The sequence below is a fragment of the Wolffia australiana genome, chromosome 5 (assembly GCF_029677425.1).
Source record: "Wolffia australiana isolate 7733 chromosome 5, ASM2967742v1".
NCBI classification, from domain to species: domain Eukaryota; kingdom Viridiplantae; phylum Streptophyta; class Magnoliopsida; order Alismatales; family Araceae; genus Wolffia; species Wolffia australiana.
The window spans coordinates 1,812,928-1,836,997 of NC_135839.1; the positions used below are offsets into that span (position 1 = coordinate 1,812,928).

General features: G+C 46.6%; 1 protein-coding gene across 1 annotated transcript; it reads left to right on the plus strand.

Annotated features, from left to right (window-relative positions):
• Positions 1 to 24,070, plus strand: LOC144703019 (vacuolar protein sorting-associated protein 26B-like). The gene is made up of 12 exons (XM_078575091.1): positions 1 to 189; positions 362 to 427; positions 972 to 1,046; positions 9,128 to 9,202; positions 9,288 to 9,360; positions 12,973 to 13,017; positions 13,169 to 13,280; positions 13,720 to 13,786; positions 20,312 to 20,356; positions 21,103 to 21,158; positions 22,726 to 22,901; positions 23,694 to 24,070. The coding sequence occupies exons 2-12, from the start codon at positions 425 to 427 to the stop codon at positions 23,867 to 23,869; spliced, it is 903 nt and encodes a 300-aa protein (XP_078431217.1). The 5' UTR covers positions 1 to 189; positions 362 to 424; the 3' UTR covers positions 23,870 to 24,070.

Genomic DNA, 24,070 nt, shown 5'->3' on the forward strand with positions numbered 1-24,070 from the left:
CTCTCTATCTCGCTCTCTTCTGTGTTTCTACTATATATATCTCTCTCTCTCTTCTCGCCCTTCTCTCTCTTTTTCTCTTCTCTCAACTCTCTCTCTCTAATTTTCAGTAGTTCTCCATTTAACGAACTGCACGGCGGCACTCAGACCTCGCTGTTGGAGGGGAGAGTCGAAGGCCAGAACTTCGATTTGGTGAGTTTTTTCGTTCCTTTATCTATCGTTTCCCCATCTAATGCTCTACTCCCAATGCAAACCTCCACTCCGATTCCGTGATCTCCAAAATACGTGATTTTTTGGGAATTTTCTGCTAATTAACACTCGTTCTTTTGATCTTCTGCGGTCTATTGACCTACTCTCTGTTCAGGGACTGCATTCCTTGCGCGTCGGCGTCCTCTCGCGTTCTCTGATTCCACTGCAGCTATACGCCATGGTAACACCCTCAAATTTTCGTTTACTTGATCCGTCCGGATTTCTTCCTTTGTAGTTGATTGCTATTCACTGTTGATCTGCGCGAGCTGTTTCCTTCTTTGGAGGAATCGGGCGAGAAGAATCATGATTGAACATGCGCAATTGTTGAACGAAGTTTGAAGTTTGTTAGAATTTGGCATTGAACGTGGGCTTCACTGAGAAATCTTCTAATCTCGGCTATGGTTGGCTAGCACTTTGCATAACGTGCAATACGCTGTCTTAGCTTACTCTTTTTCAACTTTCTTATTTACTTTATAGTCTGTGACATCGATTTGATATCTACATTAAGGGTTTGTAGTAATCTAGGCTGTGCGTCTTTTGTATTTGTTCAATAATACTTTTACTTGATTTATATAGAGTAAAATTCTTGAATCTTGACGGAGAAAAAAACTTAGGACTTGCTTTCTTTGCATGCTATTTTTAATTCATTAAAAAGACTTATCATCTGCGTGGATTTAGATTTTGCTTGGGATTTCATTTTCTTCCTGTTCCAATTTTTCGTGCAGAATTATATTGTTGGCGCTTTCAAGTCACCATGCACCGTTGCAGTATCTTTTATTGATGGTAAAACGCGCAAGCAGGTACAAACTCTTTTACCCGTACATTAAAAAAGTCGTTTAAAAATAATTATTTTTTCCTTATTTTCAATATCAAACTAGTCCTTGAACCAGTGAAAAATTTCTCTGTTGGTGTGCCTATGAACATCTGACACTGGAGTCTTAATATGTTAAGTAAATTGTATGTCAATGGCCATTTTGAATTTGATTGTGCATTATAGCCTGATGCTCATCATTATCATTATATCATTCTATGAGTTGGGCTTTGCATCATTTATCCTATTTGGTATGTGAGCTCTTTGAATCTATGAAGATTTTGAAATATGCTTGTTTTGAACTTGAAAGCACCAGAAGCCTTGTTCTTTCAGCAACAGGAATCAGTATCTTGTGATGTGTGAAAGCAATGGAAATGAAACATTGAACATGGAATGACCCTTTTATGGATTTCTATTGGGTACTTACTGTGTTCTGACCTTTTCTTGAGTCATCTTTCGAGATATCTGAAATTTTGAAAATTTCATGCTATATGCTTCCTTGTCCATTTACTTTTGACGCTTTTCATGCCATGAGGAATTGAGCGACTGAAATTTATTAGCATTCGGCTTCAAAAATTTCCATTCACCAAAGCATCATTCTGCCAAATAAAATGCATGAGAACTTGTATTCAGGTTGAGGATTCGCTTAGAAACGTACTCATAATGTAGGAATGTGATGTATTTCCCATATTCTAGCCAGAGTACGGTTTCCTTGTGCGTTGGAATCTTCAGCCTATTTGATGTGTAGTATAGAATTGTAATGTCCTGTATCGTTGAATGGGAAAAAAATGTTTAGTTTTTCTATGAGCAATGAACGATTTATGCTCTAGTTTTTCTTCTAGTTTTTTAGGTTTCAATATCGTTCTTAGTCGTCTGGTAGATAATTGGCGCTTTTGGTTCCTGATACGATACTCTACCCCCAAAGCGTATCTTAGGAATTTTAGCCCACTGGGGGGCATTTTAGTCATTTCATATTAGGGAAGATTGCTTTCTTTTCTTTTAAGTATGTGTAGCCCTCCCTTGAGGAGGGCAGTCAAGGTAAGATTGGCCTCTTGGCTCACTACCTCGATCCTCCCTGTCTCGGTCCCATCCCCTTGACCATCCAACGATCCCCTATTCCCGTGATTGTCTCACCAGATCTTCAGCCGGCTCCCCTCCAATCTGATCCCTACCCATACCGTTCGGTTCTCTTCTAGTCTCCGACGATCCCCGTCCCCGCAATTGTCAACCCTTCACTGCATCATCAGGCGGCTCGTCCCTGGTCGATCCCTGCGCCATCTGTTTGACCCCTCCTATCATTCCTGTTTCGACTCTCCCACCCCGGGAACGTCTACCTCGCCTTGCCGTCTACCCTCCTTCAGCGGGTGTTGAAAAGCAATCAACTGCCACCGCAGCCCCCCATGTTCAGAAGCAACTTTGCCCTGGAACCAGGGGACCGTCTTGAACAGCTTGAGGACAAGCTGTCACCAATGGGGGAAGCAATGATAGAGTTACATTGAAGATTTATCATAAACGACCCAAGCAGGCCCAAAAAGGCCTTGTTAAACTTTGGGTCGGACAGTTCGTAACCTTCAGGCTTCACTGGATGGTTCATAAATAATGTACCTAAACATACTATCAGTTGCCTGACCATTTGAGGTTTCGTGGGTATGAATGAGCTGTATTCGGGTATCACAAGAGCAAGAATATCCATAACAGGAAATTCTTGAGGCTTAAGCCATTGCAGCTTCTCAATTCGTTTTTCTTTCTTCTTTTTCTTGATTCTCGATTGATCTTCAATGAGGCATCAATCAGGAGCCTGCACGTATCGTATTCACGGAGATTGTAGTGATAAGGAGATAGGCTATATCATGGAGAAGTCATTACTGTCCTTCAAATGCCCTTCACCGGAACACTTATTCACATTTCCACAGCACTTCTCAAGTGGGAGAGAGTTCCGAGTTGGTTTCCTTGATGTTTTTTTACTACATCCCAATTAATCTACCTATTATAGATTCTTTCTTCAATTTTAGACTTTATTGTACGTTTTTCTCGTGCAACCTAAAAATGGCGGATAATATCATGCATGATTGTTAGTGTGGACTTATTATTATTATCACTCTCTCTCTCCTACTTACTCTCCTAGGGTATAAATACCCTCCATATAACCCTTTGGGGGCTTATGTCATTCTGTTAGTCTTCCTTCATCGATCATCCTTCTTCTCCTCTCCCTCAACCCTTCTAGGGTTTCACATGGTATCAGAGCCCTTGGGCATCTGATACTAGGGTTTGACATCGCCCTAGTTCCGGCAGAACTCCGGTGAACCAAGGATCTGTTCGATCCTGCAGGAAGGGGAAACCCTAACTGCAATTTTGATCGACTGCTGGTTCTCCGACGAAGCTTTCTGCCGACGACCGCCAGCCGCTGCACAACCAGTCCGCGGACCCGCTGCACGAGCAACAGCCCGCGGACCAGCCGCCCGCGCAGCCAGCCCGCAGACCTGCTGCACGAACAGCCGGCCTGCACGCCAGCCGCCGAGCAGCCAGCCTGCGGACCCGCCGCCCGCACAGCCAGCGCGCGGACCAGCCGCACGAGCAGCCAGCCCGCACGCCAGCCGTCGAGCAGCTAGCCCGTGGACCAGCCGCCTGCGCAGCCAGCCCACGGACCAGCCGCCCGAGCAGCCAGCCCGCACGCCAGCCGCCGAGCAGCCAGCCTGCAGACCAGCCGCCCGCACAGCCAGCGCGCGGACCAGCCGCACGAGCAGCCAGCCCGCACGCCAGCCGCCGAGCAGCTAGCCCGCGGACCAGCCGCCTGCGCAGCCAGCCCACGGACCAGCCGCCCGAGCAGCCAGCCCGCACGCCAGCCGCCGAGCAGCCAGCCTGCGGACCGGCCGCCCGCACGGCCAGCGCGCGGACCAGCCGCACGAGCAGCCAGCCCGCACGCCAGCCACCGAGCAGCTAGCCCGCGGACCAGCCGCTCGCGCAGCCCGCACGCGGCCCAGCCGCCCGAGCAGCCAGCCCGCACGCCAGCCGCCAAGCAGCTAGCCTGCAGACCAGCCGCCCGCGCCGCCAGCACGCGGACCAGCCGCACGAGCAGCCAGTCCGCACTCCAGCCACCGAGCAGCCAACTCTGTCATGGCAGACGCGGACGACACTCCTCCCGTCTCCGGCAACTCCACCACGGAGGGGCCGCGAGTACCCCCGTCGCCAACGACGTCGACGACTGATTTTTCGGACGTTGACTTTCAGCGGGAGCCGCTGTCTCACAAAGTGGTTCATCCACTTCCGATGGTCCCGGAGTCGACACTCCTCCGCGGCCCGAACATCCTCTCCTGGCGCCGTTTCATCGAAACAACTCTCAAGGCCCGCCAACTGTTTAAACACTGCATTGCCGCACCGCTCACGCCGACCCATCCGCACTTCGCTGCCTGGGAAGCCGAAGAGAACTTCATCATGGGCTGGCTGTACATTCACACCCTCGCTCCCGAATTCCGTGACCGGTTCCCGCATCGGACTACTGTGAAGGGCTTTTGGGACCAGGCCGCCGCCTATTGTGGTCGTGATGGCGACAACTGGCGTCTCTTCAGCCTCGTTCAGCGCGCCAACAGCCTCCGTCAAGGACAATTGTCCATTTCGGACTACGCATTGGCCCACAAGAAGCTGTGGGAAGAGGTCGACTATTACCTGCCGACTGACGACCCGACCTGCGTGTCCTATCAAAACACACTTCGTCTCCGGCTCCTGGGATTCCTGAACGGTCTCAACAAGGAATACGATGACATTCGTCGTCGAGCACTCCACCGACGCGAAGGCCTCCCGTCGATTGATGATCTCGTCAAGGAACTCCAGGAGGAGGAGAGCCACTTCCAGCTGCAGAATTCCTCTGCCGAGCCTTCTCCTGATTCGACGGCTCTTCTCACTCGGCAACCTACTTCCTCCTCCGCCTCTACTTCCGACCCGCCGGCCTCTGCAGTGGTGTGCAACTACTGCAACAAGCCTGGTCACCGCAGTCGTTTCTGCCGGCGTCGCAAGCTAGATCAAGAGAAGAAGAAGGCAGCCGACTCGAAGGCGATGGTCGCCGCCACCTCGTCCGCTCCTGCCAGCAGTACCTCCCCGTCTCCCATGGATCAGCTTCAGGCCGACATGGCTCTTCTTCGGGAACAGCTGGCCGCTATGCAGTCCCAGTCCTCCGCTCACTTTGGTGGTTTCGGTGCGTTCTCCTCTCTGGTGTCTGATCAGTGGTACTGTGGTCATATGGCACTTCACTCACCTATCGTCTCGGATACAACCTGGGTACTTGATTCGGGGGCTACCGACCACATGACCCCGTTCAATGACCGGTTTGTATCCTACGAGAGGCACAGTGGGCGTCGTACAGTTCTCACGGCCGGTGGCGGGCGTCTTCGCGTGGCTGGTATCGGGGCAGTCTATGTAGATGGCCTCGGTGTCGTCCGCAACGTCCTTCATGTCCCCGACCTGCGAGCTATCCTCATGTCACCACAGCGTCTGGTTGATGATGTCTTCTGTTCGTTCCATCTCCAACCTGACGGCATGTTCCTTTCTGACAAGGGGGGGCGGACTACAGCCATTAGACGGGAGAACGGGCTGCTGCTGTTGGATGATGGGGGTCGCTCGCAGTGCTTCTTGGTACCTCGTGGCCTCCGTCCGGTTGATGAGCAGCGTCGTGCCCGACTTCACTTGGCCCACCAGCGCCTGGGCCATCCTCCCTTTTCTACTTTGAAGCGACTCTTTCCTTCGTTGTGTACTGGACTAGATCTTCAGACAGTGGTTTGCGAAGCTTGTCAGTTGGCCAAGCATCGCCGGTCTACGTTTTCTCCATCTACGTCCCACACCCCGACGCCGTTGTTTCATGTTCATAGTGATGTTTGGGGACCGGCCCCGCAGGCGAGTCTGAAAGGCCATCGATATTTTCTGATCCTTGTTGACGAGGCTACCCGCTACACATGGACGTATCTGTTGGCTGCGAAGTCTGAAGTTTTGGCCTCGGTCCGGCATTTCTGCACCTTGGTCCAGACCTAGTTTGGACGCGGCATCCAGCGCTTCCGGTCAGACAACGCCCGCGACTTCATCAATGCCGATCTCACCTCCTTCTTTGCCGAACGGGGAATTCTTCACGAATCCTCGTGCGTGGCGACACCGGAGCAGAACGGCATGGCCGAACGTCGCATCGGCTATGTCACCTCGACGGCCAGAACTCTCTTGGTGAACTCTCACGTGCCATGGCCATATTGGGGCGACGCGGTGTTAACGGGTACCCAACTCGTCAACCGCATTCCCTCCGATGTCCTTGGGTTTCAGAGTCCCATCGATCGGCTGACCGCGGCATTTCCTGGTGTTCCTCTTCGGACCGGCCTCCTTCCTCGGGTCTTCGGCTGCACCGCCTATGTGCACGACACCTCCCCCACTCGCACGAAGCTCGACGCTCGTGCCCTCCGGTGCGTGTTCGTGGGTTATGCCTCCCTCCAGAAAGGCTACCGGTGTTATCATCCGCCGTCTCGCAGGTATTTCATCTCGGCAAACGTCACCTTTGCCGAACATGAGCCCTACTTCGGTGACACCTCTTCCCGCCTCCCGTTGGATGAGGTTCCTGTGGCTCCCCACTTGGAGCCCTTTCCGCTATGGAGCCCACTGCTCCCTCACCATCCACTCATGTTCCACCTCCACTTGACCTACCTCCGGCTCCAGTGGCGTCGTCTCATGAGGGGTCTTCGGAGCTCTCCTCCATTACCCCATTGCCCCTTCCGGCAGCCTTGCCACCTTCCTCCACCCCTTTGGCGGTTCTGCCACTACCGCCCGCATTGCCTCCACCCGTGTCTCCCTCTTTCCCCGGTGTGTCGTCATCCACACCTCTCGGGGAGACACCCTCCATCACTCCATCTGCGGCTTCTTCTCCTTCCCCTCCCGGTGAGCTCGCTCTCTCTCCCGGAGAGGGGTCCTCTTTTCCCACGTATGCTTCCGCTCCTCCGTCGGACGAGTCCTCCCAGCCCCCTCCCGATGATGACGATCAGTTGGGTTGGCCTATCGCCCTTCGGAAAGGGGTCCGCGAGTGCACCCGCACTCCGCGGTATCCCTTGTCCCACTACATCTCCTTCGACCGGCTGAGTACTCCCTACCGGCTGTTTCTCACTCGCATCGAGTCGGATCCTATCCCACGCCGCCTAGCCGATGCTATTGCTTCTCCTCATTGGAAAGCGGCGATGGACGAGGAGATGCAGTCCCTGCTCAAGAACCACACTTGGGATCTCGTTCCCCTCCCTCCGGGCAAGAGGGCGGTGGATTGCAAGTGGATCCACACCAAGAAGCACCGTGCCGATGGCACCCTCGAGCGCTACAAGTCGCGTCTTGTGGCCCGGGGGTTCACTCAGTCTTATGGCGTGGACTACTTCGAGACGTTTTCTCCGGTGGCGAAGATGGACACCGTCCGTCTCCTCTTGGCAGTGGCCGCTCATCTTCACTGGGTCATCCGGCAGTTCGACGTGAAGAACGCCTTCCTTCATGGCGACTTGACGGAAGAAGTGTACATGCAGCAGCCTCCGGATATGCCTCGGCCCTCCTGGCACCGTCTGCCGACTGCGGAAGTCCCTCTATGGACTGAAGCAGTCCCCGCGGATGTGGTTCGGCCGCTTTTCTTCTGTGATGAAGGCCGAGGGCTACACCCAGAGCAACGGCGACGCTTCTCTCTTCTTCCGCCATACTCCCGCTGGTGTCTCCATCCTGGCGGTCTATGTTGACGACATTCTTATCACCGGCTCAGATTCTGCAGAGGCTGGTCGCCTTGGTGTTGCCTTGGCCAAGGAGTTCGAGATCAAGGCCCTTGGGCCTCCGCTACTTCCTCGGCCTTGAGGTGGCATACGCCCACGGGCATTTTCGTGTCTCAGCAGAAATATGCCGTTGACTTGCTGGCCCTGGCGGGCATGACGGAGTGTGCGCCAGTGAGTACTCCCATTGACCCCAACGTGAAGTTGGGCACGGGGGAGGACTCACCACCGGTGAATTCCTTCCAGTATCAGCAGCTGGTGGGGAAGCTCCTCTATTTGACGCACACCCGACCCGACATCAGCTTCGCCGTCAACCTCCTCAGCCAGTTCATGCACTCACCACGCGAGATCCACCGCCAGGCAGCATATCGGGTACTTGCGTACCTCAAAGGCTGCCCCGGCAAGGGGTTGTTATTTCCTTGCAGCACGGATCGGACAGTGAAGGTGTACACCGACGCTGACTTTGCTGGATCGATTGTGGATTATCGTTCCACTACTGGGTACTGCACGTTTCTGTTTTGCAGTCTAGTCACGTGGAAGAGCAGCAAGCAGGACAAGGTGTCCCGCTCTAGTGCCGAAGCCGAGTACCGAGCACTCGCCGATGGGGCCTCTGAGGGCCAGTGGATTTACGGGATTCTCCATGACCTTCGTGTGGAGTATTCCGGCCCGATCCACTTCTACTGCGACAACAAGTCGGCGATTGCGTTGGCCAAGAACCCTGGCCAGCAGGGAAAGATCAAGCACATGGAGCGCAACCGCTACTTTTTCAAGGAGCGTATGGACGAAGGGATCTTCGACCTCGACTTTGTTGCTTCCGCTGATCAAGCTGCGGATGTCCTCACCAAGGGACTGTCCCGGCCTCTCCTTCAACGTGCAGTGTCCAAGCTCGGCATGGACGACATCCATACTTCGCTTGCGGGGGGGTGTTAGTGTGGACTTATTATTATTATCACTCTCTCTCTCCTACTTACTCTCCTAGGGTATAAATACCCTCCATGTAACCCTTTGGGGGCTTATGTCATTCTGTTAGTCTTCCTTCATCGATCATCCTTCTTCTCCTCTCCCTCAACCCTTCTAGGGTTTCACAGAAGAAATCTTTCTTTCACATTAATGTCAAGTTTATGGGCCATCCTATTTTCACAGAAGAAATCTTTCTTTCACATTAATGTCAATGTGTATGCCATCCATATGAATATATTTTGGTAACTGCCCATAGAAATGATCCATGGCTTGGACTGGTATTTGCTCCATTTTTACGTGGAAGAATACTGGGCCAAAATCTAGCTTATCAATAGTTTAATATCTTTTGCAGGTCTCGATGAAAAAGGAGAATGGAAAAACAGTGATGGTTCCTCTTTTCCAAAATCATGAAAACATTTCCGGGGAGGTATGGACCTTCTCTCCGGATTCATCTATTAGATTTAGAGTTTATTTTCTTGTGCATGAATGTGCCTCATCTCCGATTCGTCTAGGTCTCTATTAAGCCCTACAGTGGGAAAAAGATTGAGCACACTGGTATCAAGATTGAACTACTTGGACAGATTGGTGAGCATTACTTTGATGTACCATTTCATTGTTACGTTTTGGGATTTGGCATTGATTCATTCAAAAATTTTACGACTCTGAAAGGAAAACACTGTAAGTATCATATAGAGAGTCTTCTCTCTTACCGAGAAACAGACGTCCTGATAAAACCTTACTTGGATCCTTAAAAGTATAAAATTTTAAGGTTAGATTGATGAAGGTATAATAGCTTGAATCTAATAGAGACTCATTGATAAATCATTTGTGAAGACTTATTTTGGACTTGGAACTGTATCCAGGTAGTCAGGAGGCAAGACTACCGCATAAGGTAGTTCTTTACTATATATTTCTCTCTCCAACTTTCGACCATCATGTACACAAAATTCTATTGATTTCTGTAAATCTTCTTCTGGGAAGCCATCAACTCTCCTGTTGGGGCGTAAACCCATTTTTGGCTCCATGATATCTTAATGCGATATTGAAATGCAGCTGTACATTGTGTTGCATGGCTTCATAAACAATTTCCTTGTCGTTAGGTTTTTTATCTCTCATTCAAGATGTCGGTGATATCCGTGTTATAATTTTAGAAACCAAGTTATCTGGAAGAAGAATACCAATATGGTTTTTTAGGATAGCTGACTCATGGTTCTGCATATCACCGACATCTTGGAAGAAATTTCCATCCTGTGCAGCCTCAATAAGTATTCCCCTCTAAGAAAAGTAATTGTTCCAGTGGCACATTCAACCTGTCATGGGGACTTTATACGAGTAATTTTGTAGCCGATATTTCTGACAGCATGTTAGAGAGAAGAAGATTCATGAGGATGGAGTTGATGAGTCATGATTGTGAAAGTAAGGGTGTTTGATAAATCCATGAGGGTGTTTGAAGAGGTTTCATTTGTTCCACTTCCTATTTCTGTCATTTATTATAAATTTTTGATCTGCAAAGAAGAATCAATGTAATGGTCATTCATGTGTGCTGTTTCCCTTGTCTTGAATGTAACGTTTACAGTTGTCGTCATCATCTCTCATTTATTGTCCATAAGTAGGACAACATTGTCATCATCATTTTTTTTTTTTTTGAACAATAAAGAAGATCACCCAGCTTGGTGAACCTCCGTACACGTGGACAGGAGGGATCTAGGCCAAAAACAAATGGCCCCTCGTGCGCCCCATACCCTCCACCTCAGCCAGGACCAAACCAACAGAACATAAATGTCTCCACTTCATTAATAGCCCTGTCCACCGACATTGCCGTCCCCTTGAATAAGACCTCGTTGCAGTGGGACCATATCGCCCAGAGTACTGCGAATCTCATCCCCCGCTCCTTCTCAAACTCCAGTTGACGCCGCGGCATTGTGGCCCATAATACCGAGCTCAACGTAATCTCAGCTAGCCCTGCCTAGCCCATATCGCACGGGCGAGCCGACATTGGAAGAAAAGATGCTTGCACTCCTCTTCCTCCTCCGTACACATAAGGCATAGTGATGATTCTGCTGGGAAAAACCTACGACGTCTCACGCGGGTCATTGTCCGCTTCCTGGCGAGCATCCAGGCAAACACCCTAACCTTTAGAGGTATCTTTTGCCTCCAAATCGAGCGACATGCCCCTAAGATGATCGGGTCCTCATTGTGGTGTGTTCTCAACCTCTGGTATACTCCTCGACTGGAGAACGGGCCTAATGCCCATATCCAACCATCTGTCATCCCCTCCATTGGCCTCCCGTTGCCCAGTGTTTGCTGAAGGCTTAAGAACTCCTCCACCCGCTATCATCATCATCCTGGCAAGGACAAATGACGGGAAGAATTACGATTCATCCTCGCCATCGAGGAGTGTGCACACTACTTGATTGACTTTTTTTTTAACCTTGAAATTTATAAGAACATGGTGTTCTTTCTGTCTTGAATGGAATGTTTACGATCATCATCATCATCTCTCATCTATTGTCCATAAGTAGGACATCATTATCATCGTCATCCTGGCAAGGACAAATAACGGGAAGAATGACGACTCATCCTCACCATCAAGGACGGTGAATACTTCTTGATGGACTTTCTTATTAACCTTGAAACTGATAAGAACATGGCGTTATTTCTGTCTTGAATGTAGTGTTTACAATCATCGTCATCATTTCTCATCTATTGTCCGTAAGTAGGACATCATTATCATTGTCATCCTGGCAGGGACAAATGATGGGAAGAATGACGACTCATCTTCACCATCAAGGAGGGTGAACTCTTCTTGATTGACTTTCTTTTTAACCTTGAAATTGATAAGAACATGATGTTCTTATCAGGGAAGAGGGATAGAGGAGAGAAATCAGGGGCAAGATCACCAGGTCTTGCAAGAAAGATCGTCTTCAGGGGCAAGCAAGGAACTGGAATCTTGATCCTCCTGTCAATCTTGATGGGCCCTCCACGACTCCAAGAAAGTCTCAAGATACTGTTTTCCTCAGACTTTCTTTTATTATGATATTTTGTATTTATTAGCTAATGAATTCAAGAGTTTCTGGGTGCAGTTTTCTTGTATCTATCAAGATGCATCAAGCCTAATTGGGCCTTCTGTGATAACTCATTCGCAGGACTCTATGAAGTTTATCTCAGTTCGTTATCTTTCCCACAGTTTGCACGGAGGGAAAAGTTTACTTTGCGCAATTAGATTCTATGTTTGGATAGGCTAAGACTTCTAACCACACTTGAGCTAGGTTTGGCAAGTTGTTCACTTCTTTAATCAAAGAGTCTGTTAGAATATGAAGCCGGGGAAAGAGGCATGTCCACCACCAGAATGCTCAATTGTTTCTTACCACCGGAATCAATAGCATATTATGTGTGGTTCCATTTCCTTTTCTTTTCATCCATCAAGATACATGACACTACCTTCATGATGTTAGGGAAACAAAAGCCAACCTGATCGGCAACTAGACAGTTTTTTTTTTATATGTAAAATCCACCATATTGCGAGGAACACAACAGAATACTAGGTATGAGACAATCTGAATGTATTTCGTTAATAAATTCAACTCATATTCATTGAGCTTTTACTTTTATACGAGAGCTTCATTCTTGGCCTGAAGGCATTTTGTTAATTTGATGTTTCTTTGTGGGGGGAGTTGATATTAAGGAGTAGATTGGAAGTACCCAAACCTATGGGCCTCAGCAAAGGATTGCATTTATTATTCATGTTTGCTTATCAGGTTCCTGTTATGACGCCCAAATGCTGACCGGGGTATTTTGCTTTTTTGGTATTATTGCAATTCTCCGTAAATTCCTGTGGCTCTCCTCTAAAGAGCGCAGTCAAGGATCCATAGACTTATGGCTAGGAGACCCTCCAAGAGAGGGCCCAGGTGCCGACTCAAGCCTGTTGTTTTTGGTAGTCTCTCTATCTCTGTTTCCTAACCTTTGGTAGGGACCAATGTTTGCGTCCTTATCTGTGCTCTTCAGGGGACCTTAGTTTTCAACCTTGTAGCCCAATCAAACCCACGAACTCAACATCTTTAATTATCTCTCTCATAGCTCTTTTTATTACTTCTCAAATCATTTTTGTTTGTGTCATTAATTTCTTGTTGTGTATTTTATAACCTCATCACACGTTTTGGGTTGCTGATATCCTTTTGACTCTATGATGCCTTGCAGAGCTTTATTTTGACAGAGGCAACTTTTATGACTTCACATCTCTTGGTATGTTTCATTTCTGTTTCTTGAATTGCTTTGCTTTTCCGTGGAAAATAATTGTCGACACATGGGCAAGTTCACAAATTGCTTGAATTTTTGTCTGAAATAGCCGATGGAATGTGCCTCTTTATCTGATTATATTTTCTGATTTCAACAGTTCGCGAGTTGGAAGTTCCAGGAGAAATATATGAAAAAAAGGGCTATCCTTTTGAATTCTCAACTGTTGAAATGCCGTTTGAGTCATACAGTGGTGTGAATGTGCGACTAAGGTAGGAAATTGATTCAGCCTGTCCTCTCCTTTGTACGAGGTGTCTTCTTTATCTTTGGTACGTAATTACTGATTTTTGTTGCCAATCAGAACTAATTTATAGGTGGGGACAGATCTCTCTGCAGTCTTATCTTTCCGTCACTAGCTTAATTTTTTTTTCTTCTGCCCATGGACACTAATTTGCCACGATTTTAGCAGGTGGTTAACTTTTTATAGTAAAAAACATTAGGGCAATCTAAAAATGAAATGACACAGGGGCTGACAGAATCTTTTTAATTTTATCTCTCCTGGTGAACCAAACCTAATATTCTTGCTCCAACAATTCTAAAAACTCAACAGTCAAAACTGTTAAATTATTTGTCATATCTTTTAACGTTTTGCTTTCAGACGGGTACTCTTTTTCATTTTCTTGTGGCAAATAATGGATCTTGAACTTTCAGGTATGTTTTGAAAGTCACTGTTAGTCGTCCATACATTGGCAACGTCGTGGAATATCAAGATTTTTGGGTATTTATCCTCCTAATCTCTGTTCTACCCTCAAGTTTCATGGATAGAGATCTCGGATTTAATCTAGTGTCAAATTACTCTATGCAATTCAATTAAGAATTTGTTATTTGAAAAGTTATTTAAGACAGTCACCCGACAGAGTGGTAACCACCCTGAGTTACATGTGAAGATAGCTAAAACTCACCTCACTACACTGCCAACCCCTTCCTTATTTGATTATCCCTCGAGCAAACCATGAGGCCATGAGGCTCTCATCCTCGTGGGCAAGCCCATCTTTGGACACCTTTCGCCCCCTAAATATTCCCTTGTTGCGATGTGGCCATATTTCTCAGAGCACTGTCATTGCTTGACCCCCTCCTGGCTCCTCCTAAGGCCCCCCTTTGCATCATGAACTCCCAAAAAGACCCCCTCTGACATCACGTTCGCTGCCAGTTGCATTTGGGTGGTCCAGATCAAGCGGGCAAAGGGGCACTTGAAGAATAAATGATTGCAGTCTTCGTCGACTGTCAGAAAGAGGCAGCCAAAGGGAGCAGAGAGAGAGAAAACTGGGAGGAATGGAGGAAGAGGAGAAGGGAGGAAGAGCTCCAGCCTCAGGCGGCGCCTTTTGGAACAAAAGAAAGGAGAAAATGTCATACTAAAGCGGCTAGGGTTTGGGGCCCCTTTAAAGGGGCCCCTTTACAATCTCCCACGTGGGAAGATTTTAAGTGACCTCCCACGTGGGAGGTTCTTTAAAATAAGGTCCCACGTGGGACAGTCCTGCGCTCAGAATAAAACAGAGAAAGAGAGGGAGAAAGAGAGAGAAAGAGGGGGAGGCCTCTTGGTGGGCCACTTATAGGCTTGTGGCCCACCTACACTTAGGCCGTAGAGAGAGACAGAGAAAGAAAAAAGAGAGAAAGAGTTAATGGTTGCTGGGCTCGGTCCAACACCCCCCCGCAAGCTAGGTGTGGATGTTGACCATGCCTAGCTTGGACACCAGCAACTGGAATCTGGGACCCGGCAGCGGCTTGGTGAAGATGTCCGCCTTCTGGTCTGCAGAAGGAATGAAGACTGGTCTGATGATCCCGCGCTCAATGTTCTCTGCCAGATAATGTCGATTCAAGGCCATATGCTTGGTTCTGTCATGCTGAACAGGATTTTTCGCAATGGCCAGAGCAGACTGGTTATCACAATGTAGTACGATTCCACCACCGTCGTACAAACCAATATCTTCCAGGAGGTGTTTCAGCCACCGGCATTCTGAGACGCCCCGTTTAAGAGCTCGTAACTCTGCCTCTGCACTTGACAGAGAGATTTCTTTCTGCTTTTTGCTCCTCCATGTGATCAAACTACCGCCTAGGAATGTGCAGTAGCCTGACGTGGATCGACTGTCGACAACAGACCCCGCCCAGTCAGAATCCGTATAAGCCTCCAGAGATAAGCCTCCGTCACGTGCAAAGAAGAGTCCCTGCCCCACTGTAAATTTCAGATAGGCAAGTATGCGTACGCTCGTCAGAGGTGAACTTCATGGGGCTCGCTCATGAACTGACTTAGCAGGCTGACAGCATACGATATATCTGGTCTGGTATGATTGAGGTAGATTAACTTCCCAATTAGTCCTTGGTATGATGTTCTATCAACTGCTGCCCCCCCATCAGCCTTTCCAATCTTCACATTTGCATCAAGAGGTTGAAAATGGCTTGCACCCCAATTGCCCTGTCTCCTGAAGGAGATCAAGAATGTATTTGTGCTGACTGAGCATGATGCCTTCTTTTGAGTATGCCACCTCTATTCCCAAGAAATACCTCAACTGCCCAAGATCTTTCATATCAAATTGTTTGGATAAGGATGCCACCAGCTGACCAACTTCTTCACGGTCCTCCGGTAATCAATATATCGTCCACATATACTAACAAAAGAGTTACTTCACCAGTCGAGCCTCCTTTTATAAACAGTGCATGATCTCCTCTCGCCTGGCGGTAGTTCAATTCGACCATCGCCTTAGTAAACCGTCCAAACCATGCCCTGGGGGACTGTTTCAGTCCGTACAGTGCCTTCTTGAGTCGACAAACTTGATTTGGACTATTGGTCAGCAAATATCCGGGGGGAGGCTGCATATAGACTTCTTCTTCCAGCTCCCGTGAAGGAAAGCATTCTTCACATCGAGTTGGAGAATTTTCCAATCACACTTGGCTGCGAGCGCAATCAATACTCTCACCGTGTCAAATTTGGCCACTGGGGCAAATGTTTCATTATAGTCTATGCCTTCCGTTTGGGTATACCCTTTAGCAACCAATCTGGCCTTGAGCCGCTCTAATGTTCGATCGAATGAAAACTTCGGGGTGAATACCCAGCGACACCCAACTGCTTTCTTGCCTTTGGGCAATGGCACGATCTCCCATGTTTCATTTTTCATGAGGGCACTCATCTCTTCATCCATAGCTGCTTTCCATCCAGGATCTTGAAGGGCCTCCTCCACCTTATTTGGAACTCGAAATCTCCCAATTGAGACAGAAAACTCTTATATGGCTCACTAAATCGCCCATACTTAACATAGTGACTGATAGGATACTTAGCCCGTACTCGGCATGTTCGTACTCCCTTTCGAAGTGCTATCGGCCAACTAAGATCATCATCCACTGGTTGACCGGGAACAATATCATCTGATTTTTCTTCACTTTCTGCTGATGCTTCACTCACCTGCTCATCTTCTACCACAGGCTGGTCCACTTGGCCGTCTTCTTTTGACTGTACTTTGGTGACCTCATCAGCTGATGGAGATTCAGGTGGATCATCTTGGATCGATGGCGTTAGTGGGACCGGAGGGCCATGACTGTGTCCCTGTGAAGGAACTCAAAAAACGGAATACTGTCATCTGAGGAGGCACTTGGAGGTGAATTTTCTGCCTGAAAGTAAAATTCGGACTCATTGAACACGGCATCGGCGGAGACATAGAATTTCTGAGATGGTGGGTGATAAAATCTATACCCCTTCTGTGTGCTAGAGTAACCAACAAACACGCACCGAAGTCCCCTTGGATCTAGTTTTCCCATATTCTGATGGATGAAACTCACACACCCAAATACACGAGCAGGAAGTCCCGAGAAGAGTCGCACCTTGGGAAAGAACTTTTTAAGCAAATTTAAAGGGCTTTCATAACCAATCACCCGCATAGGAATTCGGTTTATCAGATGAGCTGCTGTCAGGACAGCCTCTCCCCAATATCTCTTTGGAAGATTACCTTGAAACAATAGCGTCCTGGCTGTCGCAAGTGTATACCCCAAGCGCCTCTCTGCCAGCCCATTTTGCTGGGGTGTATTCACGCACGACGTTTCGTGAACAATTCCCACATCTGAGAAGTAGGATCTAACTTCAGAATTCTGAAATTCTGACCCATTATCTGATCTGAGCCGCTTAATCCGCTTCCCGAACTGATTTTCAATCATCTTGCAGAATTCGACAATTACCCTTGGAGCCTCCCCTTTAGACTTCAATAAGTATAACCACATCACTCTTGTGTGATCATCAACAAAAATAATGAAGTAACGGCACCCCGTCATACTTTCCACTGGACACGGTCCCCACAAGTCACTATGGACACAATCGAATGGCGAAAGAAAACGATCATCCATTAACTTAAACGTACTTCTCGAGTTTTGCCATATGGCATGCTTCACAAAATAAGTTCTTAACAAAAATTCCTCGAAACAATGAGGGAAAACAAGTCTTAAGGAGATCGAACGGAGGATGACCCATCTGCTGGTGGAGACGGATCACTTTCTCCTGCTTCAAGCTTGTCCTCCGGGACAGCATGCATTGTCCGGTTCCACCATCCAAGAGGAGCAAGCCGCTTCCTTCTAAAGGATAAAATCCTCTTCCAGGAGTCCTTGTCACATAAAAAACACCCGTCATGATCTAAAGTAAACCTCCATCCATAGTCATCAACAATTTTCTGAATGGATATCAAATTAGCTCTCAGGTTTTCAACATGGAGAACATCTTTAAGCTCGCCAAGTGGATGAAGCAAAACTTCCAACCCCTTTGACCGCCAATAATCCTCCTCCGGCTGTCTGAACTTTATGAGATATGGCAGTGGATGAATAATGATTGAAAAACGACTTATCGGGAGACATATGATCTGTGGCCCCCGTATCCACGATCCAACTATTTGGAGAGGATGTACCTGATTGAGCGAGGGCAGTAGAACTGAGTTTCTCCTGCACCTCCTCAACTCCGGGACTGATAACAGTGGGGCCAGATTGTTGTGGTTGCGACGCTGCTACAAGAGCCTTCTTTCCCGAATTTTGATTCTTCCAGGCAAGTTTCCAGCAAGTTTCCTTCGTATGACGACGCTTCTTGCAGTAGTTGCAGAAAAGAGAGTCTCGATTGTCTTCCCCGTCGCCACCTACTGCTGAGCTCGATGGGGTTGGTCGGGCAGTGCCACCCCCAGGAGGATTCGTCCGACCCTCAGGACGCTTTGTAAGTAGGGCAGCCGAATTCTGGCCCTGTGAGTCTGACGAGACAGCCAGTCTGCTCTCAGCTTGTAGGATGGCGCCAATGGCTTCCTCTAGGGACGGCAGCTTCTCTCGATGCAAGAGTTGACTCCTCACCGATTCGAAGACCGGGTTAAGTCCCATGAGGAACGTGAAAATGCGCTGCTTCAGGATGTATTGCCGCTCTATTGACTGTGGATTCTGTACTGGCCATAAGTAGTCAATTTCTCTCCAAATTGCCTTCAGCCGGGAGGAGTATTGACGGATATTCTCCCCGCCTTGACGCGCCATCGATTCCTGCACTTTCAACTCGTAGATTCTCCAATCATTTGACTGCTCAGACGTGTACTTCTGGATTTCATCCCATAGCTCCTTCACTGTTGTACAATAGAGAAAGTCCCTCCTCATTTCAGGCGTCATTGATCTCAGCATCCATTGCAAAATAAGAGTCTCCTCTGCTTTCCATCGCTTGTAATCTGGATCTGCAGGAGTTCTGGGTTCATCAGTGAGATGATCCCCCAGAAATAATCCATAAACTGTCAAAGTCACCATCTTTGACCATTCAAACATGTTTCCCCCATCAAACTTTACTTCTGCAGGGGGAAACACAATTGTTCCTCTTCCAACCTCTGAGTTTTGGGATGTAACCAGCCCACTGACTTCTCCTATCCTTGCCTCAGAGTTTTCTTGGACCACCCCTGGGAGTCTTTGACTTGAACTCGCCTCTTCAAAGCTTGCCATGTCTGAGGAGGTGGTAGAAAGGTTGTACTCGAAGGCAGGTGGTAGGGACAGGCCAAGAAAACACACTTCTGGATTTGCTGCTCCAGCAAAACTTCTCTGCTATCCTTGGTCGATGAAGCCCTAGGCTTTACTGCTCTGATACCATGTCAGAAAGAGGCAGCCAAAGGGAGCAGAGAGAGAGCAAACTGGGAGGAATGGAGGAAGAGGAGAAGGGAGGAAGAGCTCCAGCCTCAGGCGGCGCCTTTTGGAACAAAAGAAAGGAGAAAATGTCATACTAAAGCGGCTAGGGTTTGGGGCCCCTTTAAAGGGGCCCCTTTACAATCTCCCACGTGGGAAGATTTTAAGTGACCTCCCACGTGGGAGGTTCTTTAAAATAAGGTCCCACGTGGGACAGTCCTGCGCTCAGAATAAAACAGAGAAAGAGAGGGAGAAAGAGAGAGAAAGAGGGGGAGGCCTCTTGGTGGGCCACTTATAGGCTTGTGGCCCACCTACACTTAGGCCGTAGAGAGAGACAGAGAAAGAAAAAAAAGAGAGAAAGAGTTAATGGTTGCTGGGCTCGGTCCAACATCGACATTTGTGCATGAAGTGCATGTCGCTTCAATTAAGAATTTTAAGCTAGTTTTTCCATAAACTTTCACAAAATTAACCAAGAGATGGAACAGTGTGCTCTTTTTTTTCTTACTCTAATCCTTTTCTAAATATTTTGTTGGTATCCTCTTCATTCAAACTTTGCTCAAACTTGGATGGACTCAGTGATATGGGACTTGGACATATATTGTAAAGCGAAAGAAGCAAAAGAAATACCTCACACCGGACTTCTCAGGCCACGTGAGAAAGCGGTTGGGCGGAGATGGGATCTAGAAACAGAAGAGGAAGAGAGGTTCTTTCTCGCAGTCAGACGTGCAGAGCATCGGGGTAGCTGTCAGGAGATCCTCTCGGCCTATAGACTGGCAAAGCCTATCTGGCTTGTCCATACCCTTATCTTCTTCCTCTCCCTTTCCATCCCTAATCTCTTCTTCTCCACGCTCTCATCTCTTTTAGGAGTCTTTGTGAATTCAAGGAGAGATGGCATCTATCGCTCTATTCTTTTGGCAACCAAATCGATATCTGTTCAAGGGAGGCCATATCACTCAGAAACTTTCGTGCCAGTTTTGTTGAACGTTGAATCATTTGGTTGATCCTCCTCAAAGTGTCATTTAATTTCTAAGATAAAATTATACTTCATTCTCTCACCATTTGGGATGCCTTCGTTCATTTTTGTTTCATTTCAAACTTTATTTTTTTTTCTAGTCATTTTATCTCTTGCCCTCAACAGGTCCAGAACTACACACCTCTGCCGACGATTAATAACAGCATTAAGGTCAGAATCTTTCCTTGAGTGTTGAATTATAATGATACTGCAGCCATGTGTTTTTATTATTTTCCTTGAGGGGAAAATAATAAAAACACATGCCAAGTGATGTAGAGAGTACCGAAATTGATGATTTGATGAAGGTGGAGAACTTTGTGGATCTTTATCCAATTTTTTTACCATACATCACATAGTTTTGGCCCTTCTTGTGCCTCTTTACAATATCATTTTAATCTTTCAAATCTATTAATCCCATGGATTGAATTATGATCCTTCAAAAATGATTGATTGATCAAGATGGATCTTCGGGGTACTGATATTTGATCTGATCCGATCAGCATCACCCAAATCTCTTTTTGGGGTTAGCTACCTGGACTGGTCCTCCCCATTTTGGAGTCATTAGAACCAGTCCAGGTCTGTCATTTCTTTTCTCAGGTACATAATTTATTGGTAGGCGCATATCACTAGGCTAGTTTACAGAACCCAGGGCCCCATTTTGTGGATAATTTATAAAAAAATCGCTAAAATAACCCCCACCCTCCACCCCCAGCCAAAAAAAAAAAAAAAAATTCATATAGCTAAAATTTGGGTTTTTATTTAAACTATATTTGGTTTTCAAATGAATATTTGCGTCAATGGGTTTTCAGAAAAACAGATGGAGCCTTTTTCATGAGTTGGGATAAAGTATTCTCTCATTTATAGTATGTAGAATTTCTGATTACTGTTGGTCTCATTTTAAATGGTCAATCCTGCAGATGGAAGTGGGGATCGAGGACTGCCTCCACATTGAGTTTGAGTACAACAAGAGCAAGTAACTCTCTTCACCCTTAGTGTTCGTCGTCACCCATCATGATGATGAGATGTCTTCATCCTCGTCATTCCTGTCAAGATGAAGATGACACTGTCAAAGTCGTCATCCTTGTCTCTTATCCTTGCCTGGATGATAATGGCGTTTATGGTTTTGTCTCACCATTGCCTCTCGTGATCATCCCTTGAACATCACTTATATGATGAGGTAGGATGAAAAAATCATCATTATCACTCAAGCTGTGGTTACCGCTTTGTCGGCTAATCGCCTGAAATCACTTTTTTTTTAAAATTTTTCTCAAACTGTGGTGACTAAAAAGGAGAATCAAGGATTTTTGGATGATGAATTCAGTTTTCCTCATTGTCCGCAAATACTGAATCACCACACGAGTGTGTGACAGTGCCTTTCAAATGGCACAACCTCTTACTGTTTGGTCGACAATTGTATGGGTTCATGCTCGTGCAAGATGCACGAGGCACGTGATAGGAGCAAATTAAGCAATATGAACAGAAAAGACTGAGAGGAAGCAATATATAGCAAGGCTTCCAAGTTTTGGCAGGCTCTTTGAAGTTAAATAAGGAGGGATGCACCCTCAAGCGGAAGGGGGGGAAGTTGGAAGATTTTGGCAGCAGAGGAGATTCTCCAAAGCTGTAGAGTGAGGCTGATACGGCCGACCTCTGGAGGGCGACCAGCTGATCCAGCCTCGCCGGAGTCGTTCTTTTTTTCTATTTTCTTGCTCGTTGTTGAGTCAATTGTTCATCGGGGTTTTCCCCTGTGATTTCATCGTTTCCTCTGTCTGGAGCGAGTTTTCGGAACTAGAGAGGAGTCATCCTCCCGTTTTGTTTTGAATATTACGAGCGGGGTATTCCTATATATTTTGCTTACGGTGGTGATACGAAGGAGGGGAATGTATCAGCACGTCAATTGTACGCAGGCCTTTGCATGCGCAAATCGATCATTACTAAAGAACAACATCATCCTGCTTAAAGAGGAAAAGTAGTGCCCTTGCTATCAGGTATATCTTTTAGCAGAGTTGCTAAGCGCCTGAATCCAACATGGTATCAGAGCCAGGTGGCTGGTTCAAATCCCAGAAGCAACACACTGCATGATTGGGCCATAAATAGGAGAGGGACACGTGTTGTAGGGGAGTGTTGAAGAACAATATCCTGCCTAAAGATGAAAAGTTGTGCCCTTGCCATCATCTATACCTTTTAGCGCTGTTGGTTAGCACTTGAATCTAACAATCATGCCTGTGCGGACCAGTTGCCCCCCAGCTTGTTTTTATCACTATTCTTTAAATTATTTTACGATTGACTCTTCCCATTAAACTATCTTTAGATTGTTTTTTGCGATCCCCACGTGTTGAGTATAAAAAGGGACTACTCAGAATTAACTTTATCATAACTGACCTTCTCAAAAAGCATGGTTTTGGACTGGCCAATTCGATCGTGCCACGCTCATGTGAAGAAGTATGTGCGCTGAGAGGTGTATGTGTGACTATTATCTTCCAGGGTGGAGAGTTGCAGGATTTACTTACTCCCGCATGATTCATTTTATTGTTATTGTGCAGGTACCATCTAAAAGATGTGATAATCGGCAAGGTTTACTTTCTTCTGGTAAGAATTAAATTAAAGAACATGGAACTGGAAATCAGACGAAGGGAATCCACTGGATCTGGCCCCAGCACGTATGTTGAGACGGAGACACTTGCCAAGTTTGAGCTGATGGATGGTGCCCCTGTAAGAGGTAACTTGCTGAGATCCTTTTTATTATCATATTCTGAGAAAATCCACCACCATATCATAACCATTTAAATTTCAGGCACAATTCCATAAATATCATGTCTGAAGCCTTGTTTTAAACGCCTATGGAAAATATTTTAATCCCGTAAGGCATGCTTTGAAATAGATGGTTTTCTTTGAAATTTTGGTTCTTCTGAGAAACACCAATTAAGGGATAAATAATGATGTTTTAGCTTATGATCGTCATTCGTATCACAGGATAAAGAAGGTTTTATGATTTTGGGCTAGTTGTCTTGTTTGAAGCTTGTTTCTGTGGTGCTAATGTGAGCACAAGCGAAATTGAGTTTGGATTCTATTCAATATAAAAGAAAAATGGGAAATTTATTTTGAAATTTCTCTTCTTTTGAGAAATATATTTTAGTCAGAAATAATGAAATATTATCATGTAGGCTATGTCATTTTGTTTTTTGTCATTTACTCATTCATCTTAGAAGTTCCTGCATAATGTTATGAAGAGATACAATTTATGAAATAAAATAGGAAAAATCAATCAGAATCAGACCGTTTATTGGTATAAACTATGTGATCTCTTTTTGCTCATAGTCATCATTTATGACATAGGATTCTTTACTTCATCAGCCGAATGTTACTTTCCACTCTCAAACAAGAGAATCAATCTCAGTCGAACTGTTCATTCTCATAAAATAATATAATTATGTTTAAGCTTATAATCATCATCCACCTCAAAAGAAAATGGCAAGTTTTATGAATTGGGATGCTTTTCTCCATTGAGCAGGAGAATCAATCCCCATCAGACTGTTCCTGAGCCCGTATGAACTGACTCCGACTTATCGCAACATCAACAACAAATTCAGCGTCAAATACTACTTGAACATCGTCCTCGTCGATGAAGAAGACCGGCGCTATTTCAAGCAGCAGGAGATTACTATTTACCGCCTGCAAGAGGATTGATTGATAAATGGATAATTGGAAGTCTGGTGTTTGTCAGAAATGTGATCTCCAAAAATCTCAATAAAGGTAATGAATTTCTTTTTCTCTCTCTTACATGTACATATATTTTATTGTTTTTTTTTATGAATTTCCTGTTCGATTTGTTCCTTACCCTTGAACTCAAATATGAAAAAACTCTTATTCAGAGCTTGATTTTGGGAA

What these genes read in the sequence shown, in the direction of transcription:
- LOC144703019 (XM_078575091.1), top strand. An exon ending in TTATGACTTCACATCTCTTG is followed by an intron (nt 13,018 to 13,168) that starts GTATGTTTCATT and finishes TGATTTCAACAG; the next exon opens with TTCGCGAGTTGGAAGTTCCA. An exon ending in CGATTAATAACAGCATTAAG is followed by an intron (nt 20,357 to 21,102) that starts GTCAGAATCTTT and finishes TCAATCCTGCAG; the next exon opens with ATGGAAGTGGGGATCGAGGA.